Source organism: Bos javanicus, chromosome X (genome assembly GCF_032452875.1).
Source record: "Bos javanicus breed banteng chromosome X, ARS-OSU_banteng_1.0, whole genome shotgun sequence".
Taxonomy (NCBI): Eukaryota; Metazoa; Chordata; class Mammalia; order Artiodactyla; family Bovidae; genus Bos; species Bos javanicus.
In genome coordinates, this window is record NC_083897.1 from 77,612,585 (window position 1) to 77,631,610 (window position 19,026).

The 19,026-nt window shown below is 37.8% G+C and overlaps 1 protein-coding gene across 4 annotated transcripts in view; it reads left to right on the forward strand.

Moving 5' to 3' along the window:
• The window catches only part of ZDHHC15 (zinc finger DHHC-type palmitoyltransferase 15), a 99,716-nt gene that overhangs the window by 33,684 nt on the left and 47,006 nt on the right, over positions 1–19,026 (forward strand). For all 4 annotated transcript variants that reach the window (XR_009734983.1, XM_061409674.1, XM_061409675.1 and 1 more), the window contains 2 exons: positions 7,891–7,985; positions 14,232–14,352. Coding sequence is in view for 3 of the 4 variants with exons in the window: in XM_061409674.1 (XP_061265658.1) it covers positions 7,891–7,985; positions 14,232–14,352 (216 nt within the window). In the remaining variant the exon portion in view is untranslated. The remainder of the gene's footprint in view (positions 1–7,890; positions 7,986–14,231; positions 14,353–19,026) is intronic.

The following is a 19,026-nucleotide window of genomic DNA, read 5'->3' on the forward strand; positions in this document are numbered from 1 at the left end:
AGAAAAAGGTCTTCCTCACATTGACTCCACCCCATCAATGTCTATTCACAGTTAACTAGTATATTTGATTGGATTTATATCTTCTAGATCTTTCTCTGTGTATTTACATACAAACAAATGATTATGGATTTCTATAATTTATATAGGATTGGTTGATTTTTAATCTGGATGATACTGTGCATATTGTCCTATGATTTAGTTTTTTTCACTTAATAATATATCATAGGTGTCCTTCAATATTAGTATATACAAACATATTTAATTTTTTAATGACCTCAAGGTATTCCGTGGTGTTGATATGCTATAATTTATTTAATAATTTCTCAAGGATGAACTTAACAAAACTTTATTTTCTCAATTATAAAAGTAATAGAATCTCATAAAATGAAAACAGTGTAGAAGGGAATAAAGAAGTGGAAGTCCTTTAGTCACTGCAGAGGTTAAGGATGAAACAAAATCTGATAATTTTTTTTTAATTAACTTATTTTTTGTTAAAGGATAATTGCTTTATAGAATTCTGTTGTTTTCTGTCAAACATCAACATGAATCAGCCATAGGTATACATATATCCCCTCCCTTTTGAACCTCCCTCCTATCTCCCTCCCCACCCCACCCCTCCAGGCTGACACAGAGCCACTGTTTCAGTTCCTGAGCCATACAGCACATTCTCATTGGCTATCTATTTTACATATGGTAATTTAAGTTTCCACGTTACTCTTTCCATACATTTCACCCTCTCCTCCCCTCTCCCCGTGCCCATAAGTCTATTCTCTATGTCTATTTCTCCATTGTTTCCCTGTAAATAAATTCTTCAGTACCATTTTTATAGATTTCATATGTATGCATTAGAATATGATATTTATCTTTCTCTTTCTGACTCACATCACTCTGTATAATAGGTTCTAGGTTCATCCACCTCATTAGAACTGGCTCAACTGTGTTCCTTTTTATGGCTGAGTAATATTCCATTGTGTATATATGTACCACAACTTTATCCATTCACCTGTCGATGGACATCTAGGTTGCTTCCAGGTTCTAGCTATTGTAAATAGTGCTGCAGTGAACAATGGGATACATGTGTCTTTTTCAATTTTGGTTTCCTCAGGGTAAATGCCTAGGAGTGGGATTGCTGGGTCATATAGTACTTTTCTTCCTAGTTTTTTAAGAAATCTCCATACCATCTTCCATAGTGGCTGTATCAATTTACATTCCCACCAACAGTGCAAGAGTGTTCCCTTTTCTCCACACTCTCTCCAACATTTATTGTTTGTAGATTTTTTGATGATGGCCATTCTGACTGGTGTGAGGTATATCTCATTGTAGCTTTGATTTCCCTTTCTTGAATAATGAGCAATGTTGAGTATCTTTTCATGTGTTTGTTAGCCATATGTTTGTTTTCTTTGGACAAATGTCTGTTTAGGTCTTTTTCCCATGTTTTGATTAGGTTGTCTTTTTCTGGTATTGAATTGTATGAGCTCCTTGTATATTTTGGAAATTAATCCTTTGTCAGTAGTTTCATTTGCTATTATTTTCTCCCATTCTGAGGGTTGTCTTTTCACCTTGCTTACAGTTTCCTTTGCTGTGCAAAAGCTTTTAAGTTTAATCAGGTCTTACTTGTTTACTTTTGTTTTTATTTCCATTACTCTAGGAGGTGGGTCATAGAGGATCTTGCTTTGATTTATGTCATCGAGTGTTCTGCCTATGTTTTCCTCTAAGAGTTTTATAGTTTCTGGTCTTACATTTAGGTCTTTAATCCATTTTGAGTTTATCTTTATGTAAAGTGTTAGGAAGTCTTCTAATTTCATTCTCTTACATGTAGCTGTCCAGTTTTCCCAGCACCATTTATTGAAGAGGCTGTCTTTGCCGCATTGTATATTCTTGCCTTCTTTGTCAAAACTAAGGTACCCATAGGTGCACAGGTTTATTTCTGGGCTTTCTATCTTGTTCCATTGGTCTATATTTCTGTTGGTGTGCCCATACCATACTGTCTTGATGGCTGTAGCTTTGTAGTATAATCTTAAGTCAGGAAGGTTTGTTCCTCCAGCTCCATTCTTTATCAAGACTGCTTTGACTATTTGGAGTCTTCTGTGTTTCCATATGAATTGTGAATTTTTTTTTCTAGTTCTGTGAAAAATGCCATTGGTAATTTGATAGGGATTGCATTGAATCTGTAGATTGCATTTGGTAGTATAGTCATTTTCACAATATTGATTCTTCCTATCCAGGAACATGGAATATCTCTCCCATCTGTTTATGACATCCTTGATTTCTTTCATTAGTGTCTTGTAATTTTCTGTGTACAGTTCTTCTGTCTCCTTAGGTAGGACCCTTGTCTTTTTCCTCATCTTAGGAGGAATGCTTTCAGTTTTTCACCACAGAGAATAATGTTTGCTGTAGGCTTATCATACATGGCATTTACTATGTTGAGGTAGATTCCTTTCATGCACATTTTCTCAAGAGTTTTCATTGTGAATAGGTGCTGAATTTTGTCAAAGGATTTTTTCAGCATCTATTGAGATTATCATATGGTATTTATCTTTCAATTTGTTCATGCAGTGTATCACATTGATTGATTTTCATATATGGAAGAATCCTTGCATCCCTGGAATAAACCCAACTTGATCATGGTTTTATGAGCTTTTTGATGTGTTGCTGGCTTCTGTTTGCTAAAATTTTGTTAAGGATTTTTGCATCTATGTTCATCAGTGATATTGACCTGTAGTTTTCTTTTTTTGTTTTGTCTTTGTCTGGTTTTGGTATCAGGGTGATGGTGGCCTCGTAGAATGAGTTTGGAAGTGTTCCTTCCTCTGCAAGTTTTTGAAAGAGTTTTAGAAGGATAGGCATTAGCTCTTCTCTAAATGCTTGATAGAATTCTCCTGTGAAGCCACCTAGTCTTGGGCTTGTTTTTCGGAAGATTTTTTTTTTTATCACAGCTTCAATTTCAGTGCTTGTAATTGGGTCATTCATAATTTCTATTTCTTCCTGTTTCAGTCTTGGAAGATTGAACTTTGCTAAGAATCTGTCCATTTCTTCCAGGTGAATCTGGAAGAAATTGAACTTTTCTAAGAATCTGTCCATTTTATTGCCATATAGGTGTTCATAATAGTCTCTTATAATCCTTTGTATTTCTGCATTGTATGTTGTAACTTCTCCTTTATCATTTATAATTTTGTTGATTTGATTTTTCTCTCTTTTTCTTGATGAGTCTGGCTAAAGGTTTATCAATTTTGTTTATCTTCTCAAAGAACCAGCTTTTAGTTTTATTAATCTTTACTATTGTTTCTTTCTTTTTCATTTATTTCTGCTTGGATCTTTATGATTTCTTTCATTCTACTAATTTTTGTGGGTTTTTTGGTTCTTCTTTTTCCAGTTGTTTTAGGAGTAAGGTTAGGTTGTCTATTTGATGTTTTTCTTGTTTCTTGAGGTAGGATTGTATTGCTATAAACTTCCCTCTTAGAACTGCTTTCACTGCATCCCATAGGTTTTGAGTTGTTGGGTTTTCATTGTCATTTGTGTCTAGAAATTTTTTGATTTCCATTTTGATTTCTTTAGTAGCCTGTTGGTTATTTAGAAATGTGTTGTATAATCTCCATATGTTTGTGTTTCTTACAGTTTTTTTCTTGCAATTGATATCTAGTCTTATAGCATTGTGGTCGGAGAAGATGCTTAATACGATTTCAATTTTCTTAAATTTACTGAGGTTTGATTTGTGACCCAGGATGTGGTCTATCCTGGAGAATGTTCCATGTGCACTTGAGAAGAAGGTGTATTCTTCTGCATTTGGATGGAATGTCCTGAAGATATCAATGAGATCCATCTCATCTAATGTACCATTTAATACTTGTGTTTCCTTATTAATGTTCTGTTTTGATGATTTGTCCTTTGGTGTGAGTGGGGCGTTAAAGTCTCCTACTATTATTGTGTTACTGTCAGTTTCTCCTTTTATGTCTGTTAGTGTTTGTCTTATGTATTGAGGTGCTCCTATGTTGGGTGCATAGGTATTTACAATTGTTATGTCTTCCTCTTGGATTGATCTGTTGATCGTTATGTAGTAGCCTTCCTTATCTCTTGTAATCTTCTTTATTTTAAGCTCTATTTTGTCTGATATGAGGATTGCTATTCCAGCTTTCTCTTGCTTCCCATTTGCATGGAATATATTTTTCCATCCTCTCACTTTTAGTCTATATGTGTCCTGAGGTCTGAAGTGGGTTTCTTGTAAACAGGATATTTATGGGTCTTATTTTTGTATCCCTTCAGCTAGTCTGTGTCTTTTGGTTGGAGCATTTAATCCATTTCTATTTAAAGTAATTATTGATATATGTGTTCCTATTGTCATTTTCTTAATTGTTTGGGGTTGATTTTGTAGATCTTTTTTCTTCCTTTGTATTTCTGGGCTATATAAGTCCCTTTAACATTTGTTGTAAAGCTGGTTTTGTGGTACTGAATCCTCTTAACTTTTGCTTGTCTGAAAAGCTGTTTATTTCTCCATCAATGTTGAATGAAATCCTTGCCAGGTACAGTAACCTTGGTTGTAGATTTTTCCCTTTCAGTACTTTAAATATACCCTGCCATTCCCCTGTGGCCTGCAGAGTTTCTGCTGAAAGATCAGCTGTTAAACGTATGGGGTTTCCCTTATATGTCACTTGTTTCTCCCTTGCTGCTTTTAATATTCTTTCTTTGTGTTTAGTCTTCATAGTTTGATTAGTATGTGTCTTGGCATTGTTTCTCCTTGGATTTATCCTGTATGGGACTCTTTGTGCCTCTTGGACTTGATTATTTCCTTTTCCATGTTGGGGAAATTATCAACTATAGTATCTTCAAAAATTTTCTCATACCCTTTCTTTTTCTCTTCTTTTTTCTGGGACCCCTGTTATTCAAATGTTGATGCATTTGATATTGTCCCAGAGGTCTCTGAGACCATCCTCAGTTCTTTTCATTCTTTTTACTCTATTCTGCTCTTCAGTAGTTATTTCCACCATTTTATCTTCCAGCTCACTGATTCATTCTTTTGCTTTAGGTATTCTGCTGTTGAATCCTTCTAGAGTATTTTTAATTTCAGTGATTGTGTTGTTTGTTTCTGTATGTTTATTCTTTAATTCTTCTAGGTCTTTGTTAATTGATTCTTGCATTTTCTCCATTTTGTTTTCAGGATTTTTGATCATCTTTACTGTCATTATTTCTGAATTATTTTTCAGGGAGTTTGCCTATTTCCTCTTCATTTATTTGGACTTCTATGTTTCTAGTTTGTTCCTTCATTTGTGTAGTTTCTCTGACTTTAAATTTTTTTTTCTTTTTTTTTTAGCATAGTGTGTTTGAGGTCTCCTTTTCCCAGGTTTCAAGGTTGAATTCTTTCTTCCTTTTGGTTTCTGCCCTCCTAAGTTTGGTCCAGTGGTTTGTGTAAGCTTCAATTAGGGTGATATTTGTGCTGAGCTTTTGTTTGTTTTTCCTCTCATGGGCAAACTGAGTGAGGTGGTTATCCTGTCTGCTGATGATTACGTTTGTATTTTTGTTTTGTTTGTTGTTTAGATGAGGTGTCCTGCACAGGGTGCTACTGGTGGTTGGGTGATGCCAGATCTTGTATTCAGTGGTTTCCTTTGTGTGAGTTCTCACTATTTGACATTCCTCTGCAATGGCAACCCACTCCAGTACTCTTGCCTGGAAAATCCCATGGACGGAGGAGCCTGGTAGGCTGCAGTCCATGGGGTCGTGAAGAGTCGGATACGACTGAGCGACTTCACTTTCACTTTTCACTTTCATGCATTGGAGAAGGAAATGGCAACCCACTCCAGTGTTCTTGCCTGGAGAATCCCAGGGACGGGGAGCCTGGTGGGCTGCCATCTATGGGGTCGCACAAAGTCGGACACAACTGAAGCAACTTAGCAGCAGCAGCAGGGTTAGTTCTCTGGTTGTCTAGTGTCTAGGAGTCAGTGCTCCCTCTCCAGAGACTCAGGGCTTGATCTCTCTCCAAAGACCAGCCTAGGTTGAATCTACCAAGAGGAATTTCACCAGAAATGAAAGGGCCTTAACTTGAGTTCCAAATTTCAGTGCACAAGAACACAATGGAGGTCTCTGACTCAGTGGAAACTGTTTCTTGAGGGATTCCCTCCTTTTCTGTATGGAGGCTTTTTTTGCGAAGAGGTGTCTTTCAGGAAAGTTCTGTTAAATCTTAATCCATGTCGCTTTTTAAAAGGAAAATAAGGAAGCTCACTCTCTCAAGTTGTACTAAGTGGAATGCTCTCCAACTCATAGCAAGTGAAATAGAAGTAGAATGCAAAACAGTGCTATTTGTTTTAAAAAGCCCATAGTTTTGGTGCCTTTATGTTCATAAAACCTGATAGGATGAAGAATAAAGTCATGACAGTATGACATTTGTTGCTTCCAGGGAGGGAATCTGGATGGCTAAAGGACAAGGATAGAAGGGAGACTTTTCACTGTGTACTATTTTCAACCTTTTGAATGTATTACCTTTCAAAATACAATGAAAAAATTTTATTATAACAAAAATTACATATGTGTATTGTATTTGTACATTGATATATATATAGACATGAAAATAGAGGATCTGGAAAGATACACATCAAACACAAAATAAGTATTTTGCTTTAGGAGGGAGAGGGAGGAGGTTATATATGTGTGTGTGGTGGACATTTGCTTTCTATTGCTTGAATTTGAAATGATATTTCATAATTACACAAAACAAGCCATTAAAAAGATCCTACCACAGGGCTGAGAGCACTGTGCCAGCTTTTTTCCATTCTATTATAAATATGTGAGAGAATCGGCCCTATTAACTTGGTCTCGAGTCACATCATTCCCTTGAGTCTTCCTCATAGATTGAAGTAATAAAACTTTATCATACAAGGATTCACAATGAAACAGTAAAATGACATTTAGTCTCAAAATGGCTCTGGAGAATACTGAATGTTCCTGTATCAGAAAAGCTATCTAGGAGACAAAGAGTATAAAAAGAGATGGGGAGCCACAGATGTCTCAAAACTACATCTCACATTTCAAAAGTGTGTAGTCGCTGGGGCAACTGAAGAGAAAATCTTGTGATTTAGAGTCAGAAGCCCTGTGTTTAAGACCTGGCTACTCTGTATAGTGGAGGCCTCCCAGGTGGCACTCCTGGTAAGAACCCACCTGCCAATGCAAGAGACGTAAGAGACGCTGGTTCGATCCTTGGATCTGGAAGATCCCCTGGAGGAGGGCATGGGAACCCACTCCAGTATTATCGCCTGGAGAATCCCATGAACTGAGGAGCCTAGAGGGCTACAGTCCATAGGGTCGCAAAGAGTCAGACATGACTGAAATGACTTAGCACACATGCACATTGTATAGTAGCTGTGTGACTTTGGATAATCGACTACCCTGATAGTTGATCAACTGTCCTTATTGCTTATCTACTTATTACTTATCTCATTGCTTATCTACTTATTACTTATCTCATTGCTTATCTACTTATTACTTATCTCACAAATGTATTGAAAAAATAAAATTAGATAACATTATGAAAGCACATTGTAAACTCTATAGCACTGTGTGAATACTATCATTATTATCTTTTAGTATGCATAGTGGCAGAGAGAATGACAATCGGCAACAGTAGCTCCCCCTCACATTATCATAAGGGACATTTCCCCTTTATTCCCAGGATCATGTGGCAACTTTTAAAATATGCAACTCCCAGAAAGTCTCTGATTCCAAATTTGGCATTATAAATTGTTTCTGTCACTGTGTGGGGAAAAGGTAAAAATTAACCTTTCATAATAATACTAGAAAATACTTGGTAATAGGAAAACAGAGATTTTTTGTTGAGCTTTACATCTTTCTGAACTCAGAAATGGGTGAAAATATAACATAAATGCTGATTTTTTTCCCCTTAAATTTCAGTTATCTACCTCATATTCTACCATGCTATCTTTGTGTTCTTTACCTGGACCTACTGGAAGTCTATTTTTACACTCCCACAACAGCCAAACCAAAAGGTAAGAATACTGGTTACTTCATAAAAACTGAAGACAAAGGAAAGTAGAAATGCCAATAAGGCAAGAAGAGGGCAAAAAGAGGAGCAAATAACCTTCCATTACAAAAGAAAGATTCAAGGTAATCTTTAAAAAGGACTTGGAGTGATAAATGTAAGTTAAAATTAACATAGTCTATTGAAGGAGGAAACTACTACCTGCATTGTTGAGATAATGAGCGAAACAAGGAATCACTTGGATTCTGAGGACTCATCTAGTTGAATTCTATGAAACTGTAATAATTTAGAACTCAGTGAGACAATGAGAAAAATTACAATAGTTAAATTGATCATTTTCAAACTGTGTTCCCTTGAATGAAAGTGTTTCATGCAATATTTGGGAGGGTACATGAAAAATTACTAATCATATCAGGTACTTATAACATGTGATTACTGTAACATGGATTAGTTTCCAAAGTAGGAAATAAAACAACGGAAGAAATTTCAACAGCCTCCTAACATTAGGAAAAGTACTGATTTTAGTTTTCCCACTTAAAATTGTACACATACAAAATAAAATTAAACACAGAGAAAGACAAATATCATATGATATCTCATATGTGGAATCTTAAGTTTTTTAAATGATACCAAAGAACTTATTTATAAAACAGAAACAAACTTACAGATATCAAAAACAAACTTATGGTTGCCAAAGGGGAAACATTGTGGAGATGGATAAATCAGGAGCTTGGGATGAACATACACACGTGACTACACACAAGATAGATAACCAGCAAGGACCTACTGTATAGCACAGGGAACTATACTCAATATTCTATGATAACCTGTTCGCCTGTATGAGAAAAGAATCCAAAAAAATGTAAATATATATATATGTGTGTATGTGTGTGTGTGTATATATATATATATATATATATATGCATAACCAAGCCTTCCCTGATGGCTCAGATGGTAAAGCATCTGCCTGCAATGTGGGAGACCTGGGTTCAATCCCTGGGTCGGGAAGATCCCCTGGAGAAGGAAATGGCAACCCAATCCAGTATTCTTGCCTGGAAAATCCCATGGATGGAGAAGCCTGGTAGGCCACAGTCCATGGGGTCGCCAAGAGTCAGACACGACTGAGCAACTTCACATGCATAACCAAATCACGTTGCTGTATGCCAGAAATTAATACAACATTGTAAATGAATTCTGTTCCAATAAATTTTTATAAAACACAAAGTAAGGTAGTAATGCAAGAATTGAGGAACATGAGACATTACACATATAGAAAGTAGAAAATGGCAAAAGTTTTTTATGAGTAATGATTTGAAATATGTTTACTTAAATATAAATATTTCATTAAAAGGCAGATATTTGCATAATAGATAAATATTATTATCTATCTGGATTTCTTTGGAAGGAATGATGCTAAAGATGAAACTCCAGTACTTTGGCCACCTCATGCGAAGAGTTGACTCATTGGAAAAGACTCTGATGCTGGGAGGGATTGGGGGCAGGAGGATAAGGGGATGACAGAGGATGAGATGGCTGGATGGCATCACTGACTCTATGGACGTGAGTCTGGGTGAACTCCAGGAGTTGGTGATGGACAGGGAGGCCTGGCATGCTGCAATTCATGGGGTCGTAAAGAGTCGGACAGGACTGAGCGACTGAACTGAACTGAACTGATGCTGTCTATAAGTGGCTCACTTTAGAACCAAAGACGTAAATAGGTTGAAAATGAAAGGAAGAAAAAAGAAGAAAAAGATTTGACTGAGTGATGTCAGAAAGATGGCAGAGTAGAAGATACCAGCCTCTATCCACTCCCCACAAAAAAACAACTGACAGCTATACATAAATGAAAATATCCCTTGGAGGGCTCAAGTGTCTAATTTTAGAACCTGAAACAACACAGTGGAACAAAAAAATGGAGAATAACCACACATAAAAGATTGCTGGGGAAATCAGCATGGATGATGATAATCAGCATGGATTTAGCTAATCACTGCAAATGTCTAACATTTAAGGCCACATGTTCATCATTTTTCGGAGAAGGCAAAAAGAAGACCCCCCCCCCAATACATAACCCCTGGAGAAGGAAATGGTAACCCACTCAATACTCTTGCCTGGAAAATCCCATGGATGGAGGAGCCTGGTAGGCTGCAGTCCATGGGGTCGCTAAGAGTCGGTTACAACTGAGCGACTTCACTTTCACTTTTCACTTTCATGCACTGGAGAAGGAAATAGCAACCCACTCCAGTGTTCTTGCCTGGAGAATCTCAGGGACAGGGGAGCCTGGTGGGCTGCCGTCTATGGGGTCACAAAGAGTCGGACACAACTGAAATGACTTAGCAGTAACAGTTCATCATTTTTAATTGGAAAAAATAAAAAGTGAATATTTTGGCATATGTTTTGCTTAGGTCAGTCAGTTCAGTCGCTCATCGTGTCTGACTCTTTGCGACCCCATGAATTGCAGCACGCCAGGCCTCCCTGTCCATGACCATCTCCTGGAGTTCACTCAAACTCACGTCCATTGAGTCAGTGATGCCATCCAGCCATCTCATCCTCTGTCGTCCCCTTCTCCTCCTGCCCCCAATTCCTCCCAGCATCAGAGTCTTTTCCAATGAGTCAACTCTTCGCATGAGGTAGCCAAAGTACTGGAGTTTCAGCTTTAGCATCATTCCTTCCAAAGAACATCCAGGACTGATCTCCTTTAGAATGGACTGGCTGGATCTCCTTGCAGTCTAAGGGACTCTCAAGAGTCTTCTCCAACACCACAGAGATAATGCCAAAGTTTCCCAAAGTGGTTGCATAATCTACACTCCCATATAAAAAAGGTGAATCATTTGGGCCTATTTGATAGCCATAATATTAATTTCTCTAATACCAAATACAGAGGATGAGATGTCTGGATAGCATCACCAACTCGATGGACATGAGTTTGGGTGAACTCCGGAAGTTGGTGATGGACAGGGAGGCCTGGCGTGCTACAATTCATGGGGTCGCAAAGAGTCGGACGTGACTGAGAGACTGAACTGAACTGAATACCAAATACATCCTGATTTATCACCAGTTGTCCTACTTAAAACACATTTGCTGGCTCATTGCATTCTAATCATTAAAAACATTTGCTTAGTGCCAGAAATAGGACATCCAGGCATGACATCTTATTCTAAACCAAAGCCTACTTGTTGTACAACCACAAGGTTTCATCACATACAAGCTGTAACAATATTGTCTCTGCTTTTCAAGCTGGAACAGTATAAGACGACAAAGTTACAGTCCCAAGAACATCCCTCAAGGTGCTACTTTTAATTATCCACATTAGCAAGAATTGTTTAAAACTTTATACTTTTAAATCAGCTATACTTCAATAAAAAGATAAAAATAAATTAAAAAATAAAACTTTACACTTTCCAATTAATATAATTTTTTCTTATAAGAAAACAAAATTGCCATTTGTTTTTATATTAAATTTGCGTTATTTAGTTAACATTTTATAATATTGATCTACAGACTTCTGGCTGCAAAATGTCTTAATGTGTGTGTCTGTAAGGTTCATCGCAGAATCCTTGGCTACCTGGGCCTCCACCTGTTAAATGCCTGTAGTGCACTATGTTTATTGTGATAGCCAAAAATTCCCCTACGCATTTCCACATACTCACAGGCAGTCAGTCTACTTTAGAATAACATGATACCATAAAAATGTACCACAGGTATGGTTCTTAAAATAGTGTTTGACTTTATACCTTTCTAGTTTTTAAAGTTAGATACATTAAGTTATCTTAAATATTTTATTAATTTATTTGTTTTACTATTTTATTGATGTATAAATACATACTCTTTCCAAGAACTAAGCTGTAAAATGTATGGTTTCATAAATTTTACCTACATTTACACCCGTATAATCACTATCCATGTTAAGATTTTGAATGTTTCTAACACCTCAGAAATCTCCTTCATATCCTTTCCAAATCAATTTCCTCTCAGAGATAACCACCATGGATTAATTTTGCCTATTCTTGAACCTCACACAAAAAAAGAATCATAGTATATACTGTTGTGTGTAAGCCTTTCACTCAGGGTAATGTTTTCCAGATTCATTCATACTGATGCATGTTTCAGTTGTTCATTCCCTTTTACTGTTATTAGTTATTCTCTTTTATCACAATTTATTTATCAATTCACCAATTAAGGGACACTTGTTTCCATTTTTTCTGTTATGAATAAAGCTGCTATGAATGATCTTATACCTGTCTTTTGGAATACACACAAACATAAACACACACACACACTCATTTCTCTTAGGTATATAACTGGGAATGGAATTCCTGAGTCATAGAGCTGGCATATATTTAGCCTACATAGATAATGTTAAACAGTTTTCCAAAGTGGTTGCATAACTCTACATTCCCACCAGGATTTTCTGATCCTCAAAATGCACCATAAAGGAAGTAAAGGGGAAAGCCACAGAATTTTACAAAACGTTCAACAAAGGACTAGTATCCAAAATATATAAATTACTCAAATCATTACAATACAAATCAATAATTTAAAAAGACATGTAACCCAATTACTTCTAATGGACAAAAGGTTTGAATAGGCATTTCACAGGTAGATACCCAAATGGGCAATAAACTCAAAACGGTGCTGAATGTCATTAGTAGTCAAAGGAGTGCAAATTAAGATCACAGTAACATTACTACATGCTGTCTAGGATAGTTAAAAGTTTAAAGATTGGCAATATCAAATATTTGAATGATTTAAGAAATTTTACTTGTAAAAGAGACATTTAGTTACTGGTTATTTATTACCCAGCAATCTTACACCAATCTTGTGAAGTAAGTATTATTTCATCTATCTTACAGACGAAGAAACTTAGGTTGAAACTGTCTGATTTTCCAAAGTGATTTTTGAACTATTAAATGGCAGAGATGAAGTTAAAACCCAGAAAATCTGATCAGAGGTCTTTTTCTTTTTCACCTCTGCTATAGTTTGGCCCAAACAGAAGAAAACTTACAGGTCTGTATTACTTTGGAAAATCATTGCCCTTTTTTTTTGGCAAGATTAGCAAAGTGTGGGACAAACATGGCAACAAGCTCCATACCAGACTAAAAACTTCTGAAATAGTGAAAATATCCAATTATCTATTCATTTGCAAAATTAGAATACACAACGTTGCAAGTAGTCTCATCCAACTTCTCCAAGAGGACACCTATGAAGAATACTCACAACTTAATAAAAAGCATAGTTTATCATCAACAGGATCCTGGCAGCAAGGTTCAGTTCGGTTCAGTTCAGTCGCTCAGTCATGTCTGACTCTGTGACCCCATGAATCGCAGCATGCCAGGCCTCCCTGTCCATCACCAACTCCCGAAGTTCACTCAAACTCACGTCCATCGAGTTGGTGATGCCATCCAGCCATCGTCGTCCCCTTTTCCTCCTGCCCCCAATCCCTCCCAGCATCAGGGTCTTTTCCAAAGAGTCAACCCTTCGCATGAGGTGGCCAAAGTACTGGAGTTTCAGCTTTAGCATCATTCCTTCCAAAGAACACCCAGGGCTGATCTTCTTTAGAATGGACTGGTTGAATCTCCTTGCAGTCCAAGGGACTCTCAAGAGTCTTCTCCAACACCACAGTTCAAAAGCATCAATTCTTCGGTGCTCAGCCTTCTTCACAGTCCAACTCTCACATCCATACATGACCACTGGAAAAACCATAGCCTTGACTAGACGGACCTTTGTTGACAAAGTAATGTCTCTGCTTTTGAACATGCTCTCTAGGTTGGTCATAACTTTCCTTCCAAGGAGTAAGCGTCTTTTAATTTCATGGCTGCAGTCACCATCTGCAGTGATTTTGGAGCCCAAAAAATAAAGTCTGACACTGTTGGCAGCAAGGTATCACTTATTAACATGCAACATCATATTATGGTACAGTGGAGTGGAAATGGCATAAGTCTTGGTGAATTGGTTTGGGTCTTAGTTTTGCTGCTTTTACTAGTTGAGTTGAGTATGACCATAGACAAGATACTTAGATTTTATTTTCTTAGGTTATAAAACAATATTACCTATCATATAGAGTTATGAATATTGAGATAAAAGCCAGATAAGATAAATGAGATAATTATCCAGAGAAAGTTATAAGCCAAATTGTTACCTGAATATCAAAGGGTAGGTAACAAATATTTTCATCTAAATAGATGTTGTTGTTGTCTTTAATCTTTTCTGTGAACCTTGGAAAGTAAGTCTTGCCTCTCACTTTTCCTTGCAGTTCCACTTGTCCTATACAGACAAGGAGCGCTATGAAAATGAAGAGAGACCTGAGGTCCAGAAGCAGATGCTTGTTGATATGGCCAAGAAGCTACCAGTTTACACAAGAACTGGGAGTGGAGGTCAGTTCATCCAAAGTCATTTAGGGAGGCAGATCTACAAGGATCTCAGAAAGAGATCCTCAGTCTAGCCCACTTTTCCCTTCTTTCTTCTGAGAAACACCATGGAGTTTTTTTCTCAACACAGTATAAAAAATGTCAAATATTTATGGAATAATTATCTTATAAACATCTGTATACCCACCACTGGAGTCTACCACTAACATTTAACTATATCGCTTTATTGTGTATCTGTCTACAAATCCATTCCTCTATCCATCATCCATCAGGCTATCTTTGTAAAAAAAATTTTATTGAAGTATAGTTGATTTACAATTTTGTGTTAGTTTCTGATGTATAGCAAAGTGATTCAGTTAAACATATACAAATGTATATATTTTCTTTTTCATATTCTTTTCCATTACAGTTTATTACAGGACACTAAATACAGTTATCTATGCTATACAGTAGGTCCTTATTGTTTATTTTATATATAGTAGTTTGTATCTGCTAATCCCAAACCTCTAATTTATCTATTCCCCACAACGTTTCCCTTTGGTAATCATAAATTTGTTTTCTATGACTGTGAGTCTGTTTCTGTTTGTAAATAAATTATTTGTATTTTATTTCAGATTCCACACGTGTGATATCATATGGTATTTGTCTTTGTCTGACTTCATTTAGTATGATCATCTCTAGGTCCATCCATGTTGCTGCAAATGGCATTATTTCATTCCTTTTTATGTCTGAGTAGTATTACATTGTGTGCCACAACTTCTTTGATCGTTTGTCTATTGATGGACATTTAGGGTGCTTCCATGTCTTGGCTATTGTAAATAGTATTGCAATGAACATTGGGGTATATGTATCTTTTTGAGGTATGGTTTTCTCCAGATATGTGCCCAGGAGTGGGATTGCTGGGTCATATGGTAGTTCTATTTTTAGTTTCTTAAGGAACCTCCAACTGCTCTCCATAGTGGCCATATGAATTTACATTCCCACAGACAGAGTAGGAGGGCTCCCTTTTCTCCATATGCATCCTCTCCAGCATTTGTTATTTGTAGACTTTTAAATGATGGCAAGCCATCTTATTTTTTAAATATTTATTTATGGCTATTCTGGGTCTTCATTCCTGAATGTAGGCTTTCTCTAGTTGCAGGGAGTGGGGGCCACTCTTCCTGGTATTGCATGGGCTGCTTATTGCAGTGCCTTCTCTTGTTGAGGAGTGCAAGCTTCAGTAGTAGTGACGCATGGGCTTAGTTGCTCTTCAGCATGTGGGATCTTCCTGGACTAGGGATCAAATCCATGTCGCCTGCATTGGCAGGTGTATTCTTAACCACTGGACCACAACAGAAATCCCATCTTATTTTTTGATGCATTCCAAAGTACCCAGTTCAGTTCAGTGGCTCAGTCGTGTCCGACTCTTTGTGACCCCATGAGTCGCAGCACGCCAGGCCTCCCTGTCCATCACCATCTCCTGGAGTTCACTCAAACTCACATCCATTGAGTCGGTGATGCCATCCAGCCATCTCATCCTCTGTCGTCCCCTTCTCCTCCTGCCCCCAATCCCTCCCAGCATCAGAGTCTTTTCCAATGAGTCAACTCTTCCCATGAGGTGGCCAAAGTACTGGAGTTTCAGCTTTAGCATCATTCCTTCCAAAGAATACCCAGGGCTGATCTTTAGAATGGACAGGTTGGATTTCTTTGCAGTCCAAGGGACTCTCAAGAGTCTTCTCCAACACCACAGTTGAAAAGCAAAAGCATCAATTCTTTGGTGCACAGCTTTCTTCACAGTCCAACTCTCACATCCATATACATGACCACTGGAAAAACCATAGCCTTGACTACACGGACCTTTGTTGACAAGGTAATGTCTCTGCTTTTGACTATGTTACCTAGGTTCGTCACAACTTCCTTCCAAGGAGTAAGCGTCTTTTAATTTCATGGCTGCAGTCACCATCTGCAGTGACTTTGGAGCCCAAACAAAGTCTGACACTGTTTCCACTGTTTCCCCATCTATTTCCCATGAAGTGATGGGACCAGATGCCATGATCTTCATTTTCTGAATGTTGAGCTTTAAGCCAACTTTTTCACTCTCCTCTTTCACTTTCATCAAGAGGCTTTTTAGTTCCTCTTCACTTTCTGCCATAAGGGTGGTGTCATCTGCATATCTGAGGTTATTGATATTTCTCCTGGCAATCTTGATTCCAGCCTGTGCTTCTTCCAGCCCAGTGTCTGTCATGATGTACTCTGCATATAAGTTAAATAAGCAGGGTGACAATATACAGCCTTGACGTACTCCTTTTCCTATTTGGGACCAGTCTGTTGTTTCATGTCCAGTTCTAACTGTTGCTTCCTGACATGCATATAGGTTTCTCAAGAGGCAGGTCAGGTGGTCTGGTATTCCCATCTCTTGAAGAATTTTCCACAGTTTTTTGTGATCCACACAGTCAAAGGCTTTGGCAAAGTCAAAGCAGAAATAGATATTTTTCTGGAATTCTCTTGCTTTTCCGATGATCCATCGGATGTTGGCAGTTTGATCTCTGCTTCCTCTGCCTTTTCTAAAACTAGCTTGAACATCTGGAAGTTCACGATTCATGTATTGCTAAAGCCTGGCTTGGAGAATTTTGAGCATTACTAGCGTGTGAGATGAGTGCAATTGTGCGGTAGTTTGAGCATTCTTTGGCATTGCCTTTCTTTGGGATTGGAATGAAAACTGACCTTTTCCAGTCCTGTGGCCACTGCTGAGTTTTCCAAATTTGCTGGCATATTGAGTGCAGCACTTTCACAGCATCATCTTTCAGGATTTGAAATAGTTCAACTGGAATTCCATCACCTCCACTAGCTTTGTTCGTGATGCTTTCTAAGGCCTACTTGACTTCACATTCCAGGATGTCTGGCTCTAGGTGAGTAATCATACCATCATGATTTTCTTGGTCATGAAGATCTTTTTTGTACAGTTCTTCTGTGTATTCTTGCCACCTCTTCTTAATATCTTCTGCTTCTGTTAGGTCCATACCATTTGTGTCCTTTATCAAGCCCATCTTTGCATGAAATGTTCCCTTGGTATCTCTAATTTTCTTGAAGAGATCTCTAGTCTTTCCCATTCTGTTGTTTTCCTCTATTTCTTTGCATTAATCACTGAGGAAGGCTTTCTTATCTCTTCTTGCTATTCTTTGGAACTCTGCATTCAGATACTTAGATCTTTCCTTTCTCCTTTGCTTTTTGCTTCTCTTCTTTTCACAGCTATTTGTAAGGCCTCCTGAGACAGCCATTTTGCTTTTTTGTATTTCATGGTGGAGAGGTCTCTGACAGAATGTGGTCCACTGGAGAAGGGAATGGCAGACCCCTACAGTATTCTTGCCTTGAGATCCACGTGAGCAACATGAAAAGGCAAAATGATAGGATACTGAAAGAGGAACTCCCCAGGTCAGTAGGTGCCCAATATGCTACTGGAGATAAGTGGATAAACAATTCCAGAAAGAATGAAGGGATGGAGCCAAAGCAAAAACAATACCCAGTTGTGGATGTGACTGGTGATAGAAGCAAGGTCTGATGCTGTAAAGAGCAATATTGCATAGGAACCTGGAATGTCAGGTCCATGAATCAAGGCAAATTGGAAGTGGTCAAACAGGAGATGACAAGAGTAAACGTCGACATTCTAGGAATCAGTGAACTAAAATGGACTGGAATGGGTGAATTTAACTCAGATGACCATTATATCTACTACTGCGGGCAGGAAGCCCTCAGACGAAATGGAGTATCCATCATGGTCAACAAAAGAGTCTGAAATACAGTACTTGGATGCAATCTCAAAAACGACAGTGATCTCTGTTCATTTCCAAGGCAAACCATTCAATATCACAGTAATTCAAGTCTATGCCCCAACCAGTAATGCTGAAGTTGAATGGTTCTATGAAGACCTACAAGACCTTTTAGAACTAACACCCAAAAAAAGATGTCCTTTTCATTATAGGGGACTTGAATGCAAAAGTAAGAAGTCAAGAAACACCTGGAGTAACAGGCAAATTTGGCCTTGGAATACAGAATGAAGCACTGCAAGGGCTAATAGAGTTTTGCCAAGAGAACGCACTGGTCATAGCAAACACCCTCTTCCAACAACACAAGAGAAGACTCTACACATGGATATCACCAGATGGTCAACACTGAAATCAGATTGATTATATTCTTTGCAGCCAAAGATGGAGAAGCTCTATACAGTCAGCAAAAACAAGACTGGTCGCTGACTGTGGCTCAGATCATGAGCTCCTTATTGACAAATTCAGACTGAAATTGAAGAAAGTAGGGAAAACCACTAGACCATTCAGATATGACCTAAGTCAAATCCCTTATGATTATACAGTGGAAGTGAGAAATAGATTTAAGGGACTAGATCTGATAGATAGAATGCCTGATGAACTATGGACAGAGGTTCATGACATTGTACAGGAGACAGGAATCAAGACCATCCCCATGGAAAAGTGCCCAAGATCCACCTAAATATTTTATTATTCTTTTTTGGGTGAAATTTACATACAAAAAACATGCACAGATCTTAAGTGTTTTGACAATTAACAGATTCAGTGTGTTGACAAATGTATACACCTGTGTAACCAAAACTTCTGTAAACATTACCACACCACAGAAAGTTCTCTCATGCTCCTTCCCAATCATTCCCACCACCACCACGAAAGACAA